This window comes from Lepeophtheirus salmonis, chromosome 3 (assembly GCF_016086655.4).
Source record: "Lepeophtheirus salmonis chromosome 3, UVic_Lsal_1.4, whole genome shotgun sequence".
Taxonomy (NCBI): Eukaryota; Metazoa; Arthropoda; class Copepoda; order Siphonostomatoida; family Caligidae; genus Lepeophtheirus; species Lepeophtheirus salmonis.
Genome location: NC_052133.2, coordinates 32533937 through 32548038, shown reverse-complemented (window position 1 = coordinate 32548038; position 14102 = coordinate 32533937). Strand labels below are relative to the sequence as shown.

The 14102-nt window shown below is 27.3% G+C and overlaps 1 protein-coding gene across 2 annotated transcripts in view; it reads right to left on the bottom strand.

Moving 5' to 3' along the window:
• LOC121114950 (protein turtle homolog A) overlaps positions 1 to 14102 on the bottom strand; it is a 207973-nt gene that overhangs the window by 43542 nt on the left and 150329 nt on the right. For both annotated transcript variants that reach the window (XR_011779392.1, XM_040709076.2), the window contains exons 10-11: positions 8928 to 9070; positions 4099 to 4249 (exon numbers count right to left, since the gene is read on the bottom strand). Coding sequence is in view for 1 of the 2 variants with exons in the window: in XM_040709076.2 (XP_040565010.2) it covers positions 4099 to 4249; positions 8928 to 9070 (294 nt within the window). In the remaining variant the exon portion in view is untranslated. The remainder of the gene's footprint in view (positions 1 to 4098; positions 4250 to 8927; positions 9071 to 14102) is intronic.

Here is a 14102-nt window from a genome sequence, read left to right as displayed (position 1 = left end):
AGGGTTACCAACTAATTTTCATAAATCATACAAATAAAAACTTAGGATGTAAATTAAAATTAGAGAACAATAACAACTTTAGAATATTGCCTCTAGAACAAAACCACTCCTACCCGATACTAATTCGAGAGGCTAATTTTCACACATGATAAAACAGGAAGTTAGAATGTCGTAGCCTGTATATATACTAAATGCGGACTTATGTATTAGGCAAATTATCCTATTTCTACATCGTATCAGAACGATTCTTAATAATATTTATACCAATTTTTTTTAATAACGAAATCAGAAGAAAAGAGAGGATGTAATTTTTTTCATGTTCCTTTAATGGATTAGATGGAGTTGCACTGATTAAGTATAAGTAAAGATTAAAGTATTAAATTTACTCCATCGAACCTAGGAATCTGTTGGTGAATTACATAGACATCACGTATATTTCTTTCTCTGGGGATCACCTGGGCGCAAACGTACACACATTGAATTAAAGAGAATAACTTCTCCCGAACGCGTTGTCCATAAGCTATGGCAATTCCTTGTTGTTTAATTTTTGAAGCCAGGCATTGCTTCTTATAAAAATTAATCATACTTATATTAATAAATGAGTGCATTTGTTCTGAATTATGTACTTCTTAAAAAAGAGCAAAAAAAAAAAAAAAATCCAAGATAATATTTATTCTCTATCAAGCCTTTTAAGTTTGTCTTCCATACAAAATCGCTCTTTTTTTATATGATCATCTCTCCAACTCACAAAATTAACTGGAATCAAATCGAAAAGTTGTAACCAAAATATTTTTTTTCAAATAAAAAATTGTCTTGCCCTTCCAAATAATTAAAGCATAAACTAACCAATTGTTACAAAAAAAACAAACAAAAAAAAACTTCCAGGGACACGGGTTCATCTAATCATTTTTGAACGATTGAAGCGGATCGGTTTTTTTGTCAATAATATTGGATTGGAAACTATATTGATATCAGACATTATTTCCAACCAAAAACTAAAATATATTGATTTAAATAAGACATTAAAATCTTCAATTTTAACTAATTTTTCAAAACAAAAATATTTTTGCTTTTAAAAATAAACAAATAATACAACTTAAATTCAAAAAACAACTTTCCGTCCTAGCAATAATCGAAAATCGAAAAAAGTTGAAAAGTAAGCCGCCCTAATTTATACATTCAAATAAATATAAACCATACATGTATGTGTAAACGTTATTCCTGCCATGAAAGCTTTTTTCAAGCATGCAATCTTTTGGTTATTTTTTTTTTTTGTACTTTTTCACAAAATTGGTTTCGACAGAGCCTAAAAGTAATTGAAGCAAAAATAAATCCTCAAAAGGAAAAAGAAACAATTGCAATTATTTCGTAACATATGTATGTATGTCAGGGAAACTATGAATACAAATAAATTGACATTCTACCATTTTACTTCTTTATGAAAACTTGTAAATCTAAGTAAAGTTTGGAATGGTGATGACAAGGCTGAAGGAAAGTAATCAGCTTTCAAAATCTTAAAAAAGTGGTGACAGTCAATTTGTTGTCTAGATCCTAGCCAGGCATGACCTGTCTCCACTTTCACAGGCCAGTATGTCAAAAAAAAAAAAAATCCAAAAATTAACTTGGTGATGGTGTAAATTTGAAGAATGTTTGGAAGCAGATGAGCTTAGCTATCATGAACATTATATAAGATGAGCTGTAAGCAGCTGTGAGGGATAGGATATAAAAACAATTCCCAATCCATATTATGCAAGGATATATTGGCCGAAATTACTCCGATGTCAATCCTTAATTCTATGTACGCTGAGTCCAAAAGGACTTACACTTACAACAAACCCTCATTGTTAATCTCCGTCTTTCATGAGTACAATTGTTATGACATTCTACTTCAATACATTTTTCTTCCAAAATTAAATAATAATGATGACAACTATGAAAAAAATTAAAAAAAAAACAAAAATGCTCCCACTTTCTGGGACATATTTTATACAACTCCAAAGATTTACATTAATTTTTTTACCTGTCCAACATCTTGAAAAGTTGTACTTTAGGCATTTGCGAGAGTAATAAGAAGGAGTAAATGGATGTCAATGTAAATTTGTTAAAATATGTAAAGAAGAAACCAATGGTTATATGATAATACATAGATATGTGTCACATGTCAAAACGAACTTAGTTTGCATGAATTGGGACCACCTGTCCGTTTGTTGTTTGACTGAATAATTTACCAGTCCCAGACGATCGGACAAGTACTATTGTTAAGCCCTGACCTCTGCACATAAATATCATACGAGGACTCATAATTTGTTTCTTCTCTTTTATTGACTTAAAATTCTCAACGATGGATTGTTCCTCATTTTGAGGAGGTTCAATATACAAAATTATATTTCTTTCCAAAGTTTGAAAAAAATATAAAAACATTGATTTAAATTGTTTAGATTTATTAAGTAATAAATAAATAGTAAGCCATAAAATCTATAATACATTTTATGATCTAAGTTGGACAAGCTAGGTTTTTATTTTATATAACATTTATCTAGTAATCCATTCTTCCTTTTAATCAGACGAAGGTGGGAACTCTTGAGTCTAAAATATTATTTTTTAATTAGACACTATCCAATATACATGTCGTTGGCTTTATTGTAACAGACAACCTTTTCCTCAAAAGAAACAAAAAGAAACAGGGAAGGAGGGCCTAAAATAAGTTAGTAATTCGCCAATTCTTCCCAACTACGGGATTATTAATCAATAATTGATGGGGATTGCTCATAGGTTAAGAGCAAAAAAATCAGATTAAACCAATCAACGTCCATAGTACTGATTAAGGAGAGGTGGGAAGGGAGAAATAACAACAGCTGAAAATAACATATCTTTTACATTTTTGTGTTAGCGATATAACGCCGTGTGAATCTTTGATCTCTACCCCTTCTTTTCAGTCCTTTAACCTAGAATACCTACAGATTTATAATTAACTGTCTGTTACATTTCTTTTATTTTAAAATAAATAATTTTTATTTTGTTAAAAAAAAATATATATTTTTCTTTTAAATAAGACAAATTTTGCTCTTATTTTTATCTGTTTTAACCCCTCATTTCAACAACGGGAATTTTCATTTTATAAATAAATTTAGTGTTGAGAATTAGTAAGGACTACAGATTTATTATCACTGATATAGATATAAATGTTTACGATAATTTAGAACTAAGATTCTTCCCCCAGCCCTAGGTTTGGTTAATTTTATTATAAAAGAGGATTCTATAGGTAATAAAAATACATTCAAAGCTGAATTTTTTTTCTGTAATACTTTAATAAGTAATTTATTTTTACATTTTTTGGATTGTTACGGCTAGAACAAAGACTATAATTATCAAAAAGTATATATAAAAAATTGCCTAAATATGGAGTGTATACCTAAAGTTGTAAATTCTAAGCGTATACTCGCGTGTAACTTTTTTTGTAGTTGGTTATCTGCTGATTGTTTTTATTTTTAACCAAAAATATATACAATATTGAAGAGATACCATGTTAGTATAAGGTATCCACGTGGTGTGTCCTTATAAAAGACAGAGAGTAACACTGATGATTGCTCGGAGAGTTATAATTTTTGTCATGTTTGTACTCAAAAGCAGAATTGAGGATCGGCATCCTACAATTCCTGCAAATCTCCATTCTGGAAACGGAGCAGGATTTGTGCTGATTATATTCCTCTCTTAGCTCCTTCTAGCTAATTTAATAAAACATTATGGAACTTAATTTGCTCTTCTCCCAAAGACTCTTCATACTGTTACCATGTCTATTTTCAGTTATTTTTTTCATACCGACAGTGCTTTGAATTTACAACTGTAAGTATACCTAACAACATTACTATAAATCTTTTTTATAAATATACAACATGTTAGAGGCATCCCAATTAGCAAAGTATCGAGTCTGATGAAAACTCTACTGTAATATTTAATTTTACGAGGAATGATGCTTTTGAAAAAATTACATTATTTAAAACTTTTCATTATTTTATACTTTACTATCAATAATCTTAATCCAAAGAGAGTTTCCGTTCATTAAAAATATCAATGAAAAATATTTAATAAGTAACTTACCAGCAGGTATAATTTGAAAAATACAAGGGCTTTCCATTTTTCCTAGTTTGTTTTGTGCCCAGCAATAGAGTTTTCCATAATCAATATCCTCAGGCGGTGTATATAATAGATGAGAATGAGTTGAGTTTTGGCTAAAATTGTATTTGGATATCTAAAGAAAAAAGGGCTTGTAAGTATATATTATAAACTGCTCCATCTTTAAATATATTCATTAGAACACTTTTGATTGAATATTAAAAAAAAAATCATGTGATTAATATAATCATATTGTTTGAGAAGCCAGAAAAATTATGTCATCAATCAAAAATTCAAACAGATTTTAACAAAATAACTTCAGCCATTTTTGTTTACTAGAATTATCGTTGAGACAGCTTATATATATTTTGGTGCCTAAGTCTTTCCGACCTAAATTTTTTTGAGCTGTCATTATAATTCATAAGAAACCAATATGTTTATATATCTTAAGTAGTTACAATTTGGGGTCATATACAAATATGTACAAAAGTTTTTTTTAGTTTATTCCACCTTTCCCCTATTTTGTCATGAATTACATCGATAAAGCGAGAAAGGTGCTGGAATAGCAGTTATACTTGATTTCATTTTGTATGCTTGATCAGTCAGTTCCCAATTAATATTTTTGTTTTTATTACCTTTGATATCATTTTATTTCATAAGTACAGATTTTATTTAAAAATAATTGTTGTTATAATATCTTTTATGTTTATATTTTTCTTTTGTTTTTCTCGTATGAAACATAATAGTGTTCATTCTAATTAACTAACTACTTTGTAAAAAAAATAATAGTAATCTACAGTGCAGTAGTTTTAATTTCAAGATGCATAATAAATTTCGTTATGATTCATGTAAATATCTTTGTTTCTTAATGCAACATTTTCAAAACCCTCAAAATTACAGCTTTGTTAATTCTAGCGTATTTTTTTTTATTAAGGCTCAAAAAAATTTATATTATATAATATATAGCGTGTTTAACTTTTCAATTAACACAACCTTTGACAATTAATTAGCTATTCTTATTCATGAACTCAGATGTACTGTCCGAATTGCCTCAAATATTTTATGCAAGTCTAATTTGTTCTCCTCAGATGGACTACATTTTATGACTCCCCAAACCCCCTCCCCCAAAGCTCAAGAAGTTCAAAAATAAAAAAGAATGAACAATAATAATAAAATTAGAAAAGAAAAAAATGATTGATGCTATCTTTCTTTTTTCTTCTTTGTTCATTCTTCAATAGATCGTCGGGGTGTTAACATCTCTCTCTCTCTCTGAATTATAAATTCCCTCCTACTTTGGTTGTATTTTAAAAAAAATACAAAAATACTACTAATAATATACACGTAAGGTTGAAACATATTTTCAAAAATTTTCTTAGTCCTTTTCAATGCTGAAGGGACTCCTCGCTATAGTATTAATACCTCTTCTCTCTCCAAAATCATGGAAAGACATCTAATGTTGACAAGGTTCTTAATTAATTAGTAGCGTATGTCTTCCTTGAACCGCCTCCTGGTTCTCTACGAAATACCCATTCTAAATATAAATGTGGATCGAAATAAAACAAATTGCAGGGATCGTAAAATCAAGCCTGAGATAAATTAATTATAAAAATGATAACCCTGAAAGACAAAAATATCTGCTTACAGATATTTTTATTAAGTATAGTACTTCTTGTTTGCTGATATATTATATTTATCAAAATGGGAAGGAATAACTAAAAAGAGTAATCACCAATATATAAATTAAAAAGAAATAGCAAATATTTCTATCTCTGTTAATAATTTATCTTCCCCTCAGGTCCTGAATGTCCTACAACTGCTCCTACCTTCCAACGCTATTAGAGTATGATCATATGTACTTACATATATTATATTATAAAATATATTACCCATAACTTTTTATCAATTATTTTTCTGCAGTAATTTTGTACAGTAAACTATTAATAAACAACATTATATCATCTACCTACGTAATCACTTTTCCTAAAAATATGACACTTTATAGCTTTAGAATAATTTATGATAAATCACATTAACAAAAAAAATGTAAAAGTATTAGTTAGTGCACTATGTTCGTATGTGGAGTGTAATTAAATAAATAGTAATTACTTTTGATACTTGAACAGTATTGCCTTATTTTTTTATTATGTTTAGGCATGTTCTCCTGTAAATACTTATTGCATGTGTAAATAATATGTCTTTATTAAAATATCTACATTAGGGGCATCCTTACTTGTTTTTTGGTTTTTTCCCTTCTGAATACCTTTACTTTAGTAGACATTTGACAAATTTTATTCAAATATATATTTTTTAAATATCTATTGGATAAACTATTAAATATCAATGTCACTTTTACATTAATTTGTGGCAGAGGTTGTATAATTTCAATTAGATAATACTTGAGTCAAACTATTCATAATCAAAAATCTACGGCATCTTTTAGGCAAACTGTTAGTCTGGTGCATTGAATGATTATCTTATTCGTTAGGTTTTAATTAACAGTAAAATCTTCCAGCTATGATCTATTGACACTTAACACTTGAAAATCTTCAAAATAACTTTTAAAAGCAAAAATAATAATTTTTGTATTTATTTCAAATTACAAAACAGTAATATTATAAAAGAATCACGTAACATCTAATATAATTAAAGCAAATTTAAAATTGATATGTAAGAGTTTCTGAAAAAGTTAAATAAAAAATCATTCCAATAATCTTTATTTACAAAATAGTGTAAAAAGTACCAAAATACAGATTCTTATTTTGGTATCGGAACCTGTACAAAAATATGACAAAGTGCTTTCTATTGTTGAAATGAAATAGTATGAAAGTGCCTACTTGAAGTATTAATGTGGCATATCTAAGAACTACAAAAAAAGGTTTTGGCTGCACTCTGAGTCTTTCCAAAAAATAACCAGGGTCATTTTAAAGATTTTGGTCCAATTTTAATATAAAGTTGGGATAATAAATTGATTTTAAATATTATGTGCCAAACAAAATTTCACCATGTTGATGGTCAAGTGATCACATAAATCACTTAAGAACCACAGATATTTTAGAGTTTTTGTTATTTACTAATCTTGTTTTAATTTGATTTGAAAAGTTTATAATTACATTTTTAATAATATTCTGATTTATTGATATGTTTTGCTGAAATTTTGTTATTGTTCTGCAATAATAATATGTTCGTACACATTTGTTACATTATGACCCTATGTATTAAAGCCTTACTATCAAAAACAATACAGAATATATAAGAATGTGTGTCTTGAAATAAAATAATGCGCATTTAGAACATTTCAAATATATTAACATTTGTAGCTTCACTTTTACAAACAAATAAAGTTTCACTTGAATGAATTTTACGACAGGGTTTCACAAAATCATATCGTACATATCATTATTCAAAACAAAAATGAATATTAATGATGATATAACGTTGAACAGAAAAAATACATACATTTTATATGACAGGTAAAATTCTTATTTAAATCAATTCTAGGTAGATCTAGACAGCCAGATTATTTTTTAAATATAGTGGTTCTTAAACGGAGGAGAGAGGATTTGAGATGCCTTGGAAAGGAATTAAGGCTTTGCATTAAATGCCATGTTTTTAAAAGTAATATCTTTTTCCATCATAAAAATTTATTTTCTAAAAAATTCCAGGATTTATAATATGGACGGAAATATAATTTCATTGAAATTCTCAAATTGTGTTAGAGATACAATAAGGTTATGATAAATGCTATAACACATATAATATCTTACAAAATTATGATAAAGTTTTCCACCTGAGCAAAGAATCCCTGATGGCAGTCAAAAAGGCCGTGTGGGCAAAATATTACGGAAGATATTGTGCACACTATCTGTAAGTAAGTGAGTAGGCGTCTCCGTCAATTTGTTTATAACAACTGCAAGCACATTGTATTATAATATGGATTAATACTTTTTATAAGTTTAATATTTTCCTACAATTGACCAATATCTCATTCAAACTACAATCTGCTAATAATTTATTTTATGTGATTTCAATTCTACATCACCCTATAGATACATTAAATTGTTAATTATGGTTACCCAAACACAAGTCGTCATTAGCTATAATTTATTAATTTGTGAATACCTGTTTTACTCGGCCATTTATTATGTAACACATCCGTCTTAACAAAGAAAACACAATTTTGCTCTTTCAAAATTGGCTTTTTAAAAATTAATATTGTTATTTTTAATTTTTTTTTATGAAACTGAGTTGAAACCATTACACTTTTCAAGCCATTGATTAACTTGTATAGTATTTTTTCCCATAAAGAAACAGTGTAAATTAAAACACGTTTTTTTTATCCATTTTTTCAAAAATAACTCACCAACTTAAAGTTAGATTGCCATTAAATCTTAACATCTGTCTTTTGAATGTTGGTACTAACTGAAAATGAGGGGAATTAAAAAAAATATATAGGCCGTGTATGTCTGAAGCCCAGGACTTTTTCTGCCCCTGTGTTATACATCAGTCTTACATCACATATCATTATTTATTGTTTGCTTCCCTTGGTCTCACTGATCACAATGGCCTCTTCCCTAACTTATCCAAAAGGGTGGAAGAGCAATTTGAAAAAAAATGATTTCATAATGTTGATGGTAACATAATCACTCAACTTTTCATTGTTATTGTCTCTGATAAAATTGAGGCCCATGCAACCCCCCCCCCCTTGGTTTGTCACTTCTGTAAGTTTTTTGTAATTCAGGCTATACAGGTTTAAATAACTGACGGGTGTACCAGAAACTCATCCCTACAACATAAGTATGTAAAATGATACGTACATCAATTGATTTATCCGTATTGTTAAAGGTCCAAAAAAATTCTTGAGGAAGAGGATGTGAATGGACATTACAAGAAACGTTGGCCAAACGATCCTTTCCAATCCCTGTTATTTGGATATTGATATTCGAACATACTGGCTTATCTATATATAAAAAAAGGAAAAGAAAATACAACAATGTTCATTAAACCAACATATATTTCCCCTAGTGTTTTTAAAAGTTACATAGACATGTTAAAACAATTGCAAGGGCTTCATTCATTATTCATGTTTTGTAAATATGCTAATGTCTTGGTGCAAAGAATAATTATTTCTTAAATTTTGAATAAGTTATATATGGATAATTGAATAAAGTAGGTTTGTTACTTTGAATAAATATATTTAATAAGGTGTCTGTATTTAGAGTAGGGAGGGGTTTTTAATTCATGAAAATGAGCAAATTAAGTTTTACACAAACTTTTGGATGCAAGATGATCTTTCAAGCACTCTGGGGGGAAAAACAGCCAATTTTTTAATATTTTTAAAATTAAACTGGATGAATATATTACTCAATTTATCCATTTGAATCGGTCACTAATTCATCAAGACTAATTATGAAAAGGAAATACATTTTTTAATTTTTTTGATAAAGCTATAAAACAAAATTCAGCTCATGAAATAAATAAAAAATGAAACAAATTGTATAGAATGTTCCAAAATTAAATAAAAATAAGTAAATTCAATCCCTTAATTTGTATTAAAAATAATTAAATTACATTGGAAGTGATACATAAACAAACTTGGATTTGCGTCCTTGTCCTAAAATATTAGTTACTTATTGCAATTAGTCAAATTATCAATTTAGTTATATTTAATTTAGGAACCTTTTAACACGCAATTTATTAATTATTCCATTAAAAACATTAAAAGTTAACTGAAAAAATCAATCACAGTCGAATTTTTTCTTAACGGCAAATCTTTGAAAGCTGTAATTTAAGGTTTATTCTTTAGTTTTAGCTATAATATACAGCAATTGAAAAAATATGAGTTTCTAAATAAGATCGTTTTTTTACTTAATTTTTCTATGATTAGCCACATTTTGTAGGAAATACGATCAAGATAACTAAATAAATAAGACTATTCAACAAAATCACACTTTTTTTTATGCACAAGAACAGCATATGCTCAACTTAGTACTGTTTGATCCCCTAATTCTAAATATGGTCTTATTTTTTCTCTCATAGCCTCGTAGCCTTCGGAAAAAAGCCACCCATTTTTTGCTATTTTAATGTTCAAAGCTGTTTTAGGCCCTCAGTGTTGAAGATAGGTATAAATTTTGTGGATATATTTTAAATTTAGAAAGTTAAACAATTTCTAAAACCATTTTTGAAAAGTATGAACTTTAATTTAAAAAAAAGAGGCTCTCCAAAGACGCCCTATATGGTTATCGTGGCATTATCTTAAATTTACCACGATAATTGATAGCTCTTTTAAAAATTAAAGTTCATACTTTCGGCTATCAAATTCAATATTTTTAAGCTTTTTGAATTTATTCTTCTGGAAGCTATGAGCCTTTGAACAAAAATCACCTATTTTCCACTTTAAAAAAAGATAACTCTAGTTAATAATTTTTTTTAAATTTTTGAACATTCAGCTTTAAAATATATTAACGTAATTTATCCCTATCTTTAACACCTAGGAATTAAAATAGCTTGGAACCTTAAAAATAGCCAAAAATACAACAAAATGTTTGTCTTTTTTCTTAAAGCCACAAGGCTATGAAAGAAAAAATATAGCCATATTTTGAATTAAGGGATCGAACTCTATTAAATAAAGCATATACTGTTTTTGTACCATTTTTGCTGTTGGACAGTGTAATTTATCTTTCGAATGCTAGATTGTTTTTATCAATTGTTATTATCTTTTGATATAGTTTTTTTTGTGTCTAAATATGGATAGAAATGAAATATATATATATAATATCTCAAATTTCCCTTGAACGAGTTAGTTTGGAATTTTGATAAATTTATATTAACTTTTTGCAAAATTTCAATAATGAAATTAAATTATGCAAATGTAATATAAATTTTGTGATTGTACCATTTTTGATGTGTGATAGAAAGGTTATGTTGCAACTTTCCCCAGTCTTCCTCTATTTATGGAGAAAATGAAACATGATATTCTAGTTTTTCATTACACGACTTTTCCACAAATTTGCTTCTATTTTGGCATAAAATTAAAAATATTGTGTACACAGACTTATACACATAACTTAACTATACTACATACTCTTAAATATTTTCTACAGCTCAATATAGACGGTAAAGAAAAATATATAAATCCATTACACAATATGGAGTTAATCAAAGTATTGTTTTTAAAAATAAATAATTGATGAAACTTCATAAATCTAATGATTTTTTAGTGAAGATATATTTAAAAGTACATTTTTTTTTAAATGAACAAGAAATGGATGTAATTTAAAACTTTTCGTACTCAAAAATTGATCCTTATTACATATGTATCAAATTATTTTTTGTTTTAAAATTAATCTTTATATATATGTTTATAAATTTATATTCAATTTTTATTTTTCATTAAGAATTTGTATAGTGTATATACCTTTATTTTTCTTGATAAAGAAAAAATAAATGCCTATGTAACTTTTATTAGGAAGGTATCTGGTAGGAGAGGGAAACTGCTTAAAACTATTAACTAGTTTAAACTATGTTTATACGTCGTGAAGGTGTATGTATGTTTGGTTAAAATTTATGTTCCCTTTTAACTTTGTTAATCAAAATTTCTAATGCTCATTACTTAAAAACGCATTGAATGCTTATTTTCTGTTAAATTAATGATAAATTTATACCCCAAAATCTCAACATATACATATTATCAAAATCCCACTATGTCATGAGTTCAACCCAGAGAAAAATAGATAGTAAAATTAGTCAAATAAAGATAAACAAAGACAATAACATTTTGAAAGGCAGAAGTGCTAATCACTTCTCTGTTATTAATTATCATTATACATGATGAATTATTTAATTTAAAAAAGGCTCATGGATTGACAAACAAGCATAATATGAAGAAATAGCATAATTATATCATATTTCCTAGAGAAAACAACTAAGAAACATTTTATATTTTGATTTAAAAATTCAATGTGAACATCAATTTCCATCAAAAATACTCAATAATGACGTATACACTGTATTTATTTATATTTTAAGGCAAGATATCCTTGAGGCAAATTGGTTAAAAGCAAATGCCCTGAGCTAAATATTTTAAGGAAAAGTACCAAGCACAGCATTTGTTATTAAAATCGACCTCGCTCCTATTATATATGTTCTTAAAAAGTTTTAAATTTTAAAAGGCTCCCCAGAAGCCATTATTTTTACTAATATTAGTCATTTTTCTCAACAACAGTACTATTTTTAAAATTAATAGTTGTTTATTATTCCTAGGTTATAAAACGTTAATTTAGGTTCAATAAACTAATAATAAAAAACAAAAACTAATAGTACTTTTCAATATCTTTAGTGTCTTTATTTTACTTATTTAGAAATTTGAAGCAACGTCAAATATTTGGAAATTACACATGTCAATGTGCAAACACGCCTTAAAAAGTGTTTTTTAAAATATAATAATATAACTTTAAAATAATATTTACAAACCTTAAGTGTAAAAAATATCAAAAACTATAATAATGATAAGAATCCATAACTCATTAAACGGATATTATTATAACTAAGATCAGAAAGATTTAATTACGAGATTTAAAGATAATTCATAATAGAGAAGTGATTGGCATTTCTTTTGTTCCAATTTTTGTAATGTTGGCTTATCTTTATTTTTCTTATTGTAAAATATTACGTATTCTAGAACAAAGTTGCACCCGCATCATTGCCAAAATGATTATGATGTCAACGAATAAGTTAATGATATTTTATTAATATTATAGATGACATTATGTTTATCATATTAATTTTAAAAAATATGATTTTTAGAGTCGATAATATAATTTGTACATTAGATTTGTAATCTTCAATTTGAACAGTTTGACAATCTTTTGGATGCATTTGTAAATATTTAATTAATTGATTATTAAACAGAAATATATGAAAGTTTGTTACTTATGACCTTGCAGTGTTTCAAACGTATTGCTTCATCGAAAAATTACAAAAACCAATAAGAATCCAGAATTCATTCAACGGATATCAAAATTGCTAAAGTCAGAAACATTTATTTAGAGGTCTCATTTAAATTAAAAAATATTTTTAATGACATTTTCTATCTGCTAATGTCATAGAATCCGTTAATAGGTAAAAATTAGAATTTAACCTGGACTAATGATCAATTTTCAAATTTGTCATAAGTAAAAATATGATTTCAACGGAAAAGTAATATTGACATGCTATGTTAAAAGAAGAAACCGAAAAATGACATGTTAGCCCCGACGATTTGAATTTTTTTTGGAGGAGAGCAGCTTAGCTGTCATGACAAGTTAGAAAAGGAAGGAAAAAGACACAAAATGCAACTCTATATTTAGCAGGAAAATAATTTGTAGGCAGGGTTTACTCTGAGATCACTCCTCAATTGTACTTTGACTTATAAGTCCCTCCCAAATACCTTGAAAGTTCAAACATTTTTTGGAAAAAAATAAATAAAAAATCATAAAACTCGCGCGTCATTAGAGCCGAGACTCTGAAAGGTTGTCTAACCTTGAACTTCATTTCAAGAAAATGATAATTTAAAAAAAAAATGTCCCCAAGTATAAATATTTGTACATATATTCCCTAAGTGTAATTTAGTATCATATAAAGAGGTCATTTTTCAAAAAATACAAGAAAACAAAAAACAAATAAGATCTTGAATTACTGTCCGAATTAGAAAATACTGAAAACACCCCCTTCTATTGCATTGATGTTTATTAATAAAGCAAAATTTATCTGTCTATCTCTTTGTTTTAATAGAAATAATTTTTGAGTGTGCGTTTAATTTTTTAAAAACTTTGTACTTCTTGATTTTCAAGGAATAATAATGTTTAAAAAGGAAAGAAAAGGGAGTACATACTAGGTATATCTTCTATATTAATACATAAAAGTGTGTCAGTCTATCTGTTTTCGACGTGTAGTAACATTAAATAACGCCGGACACTCCCACCAGTTTATCTACAAGTCTCAAAATTTGTAGA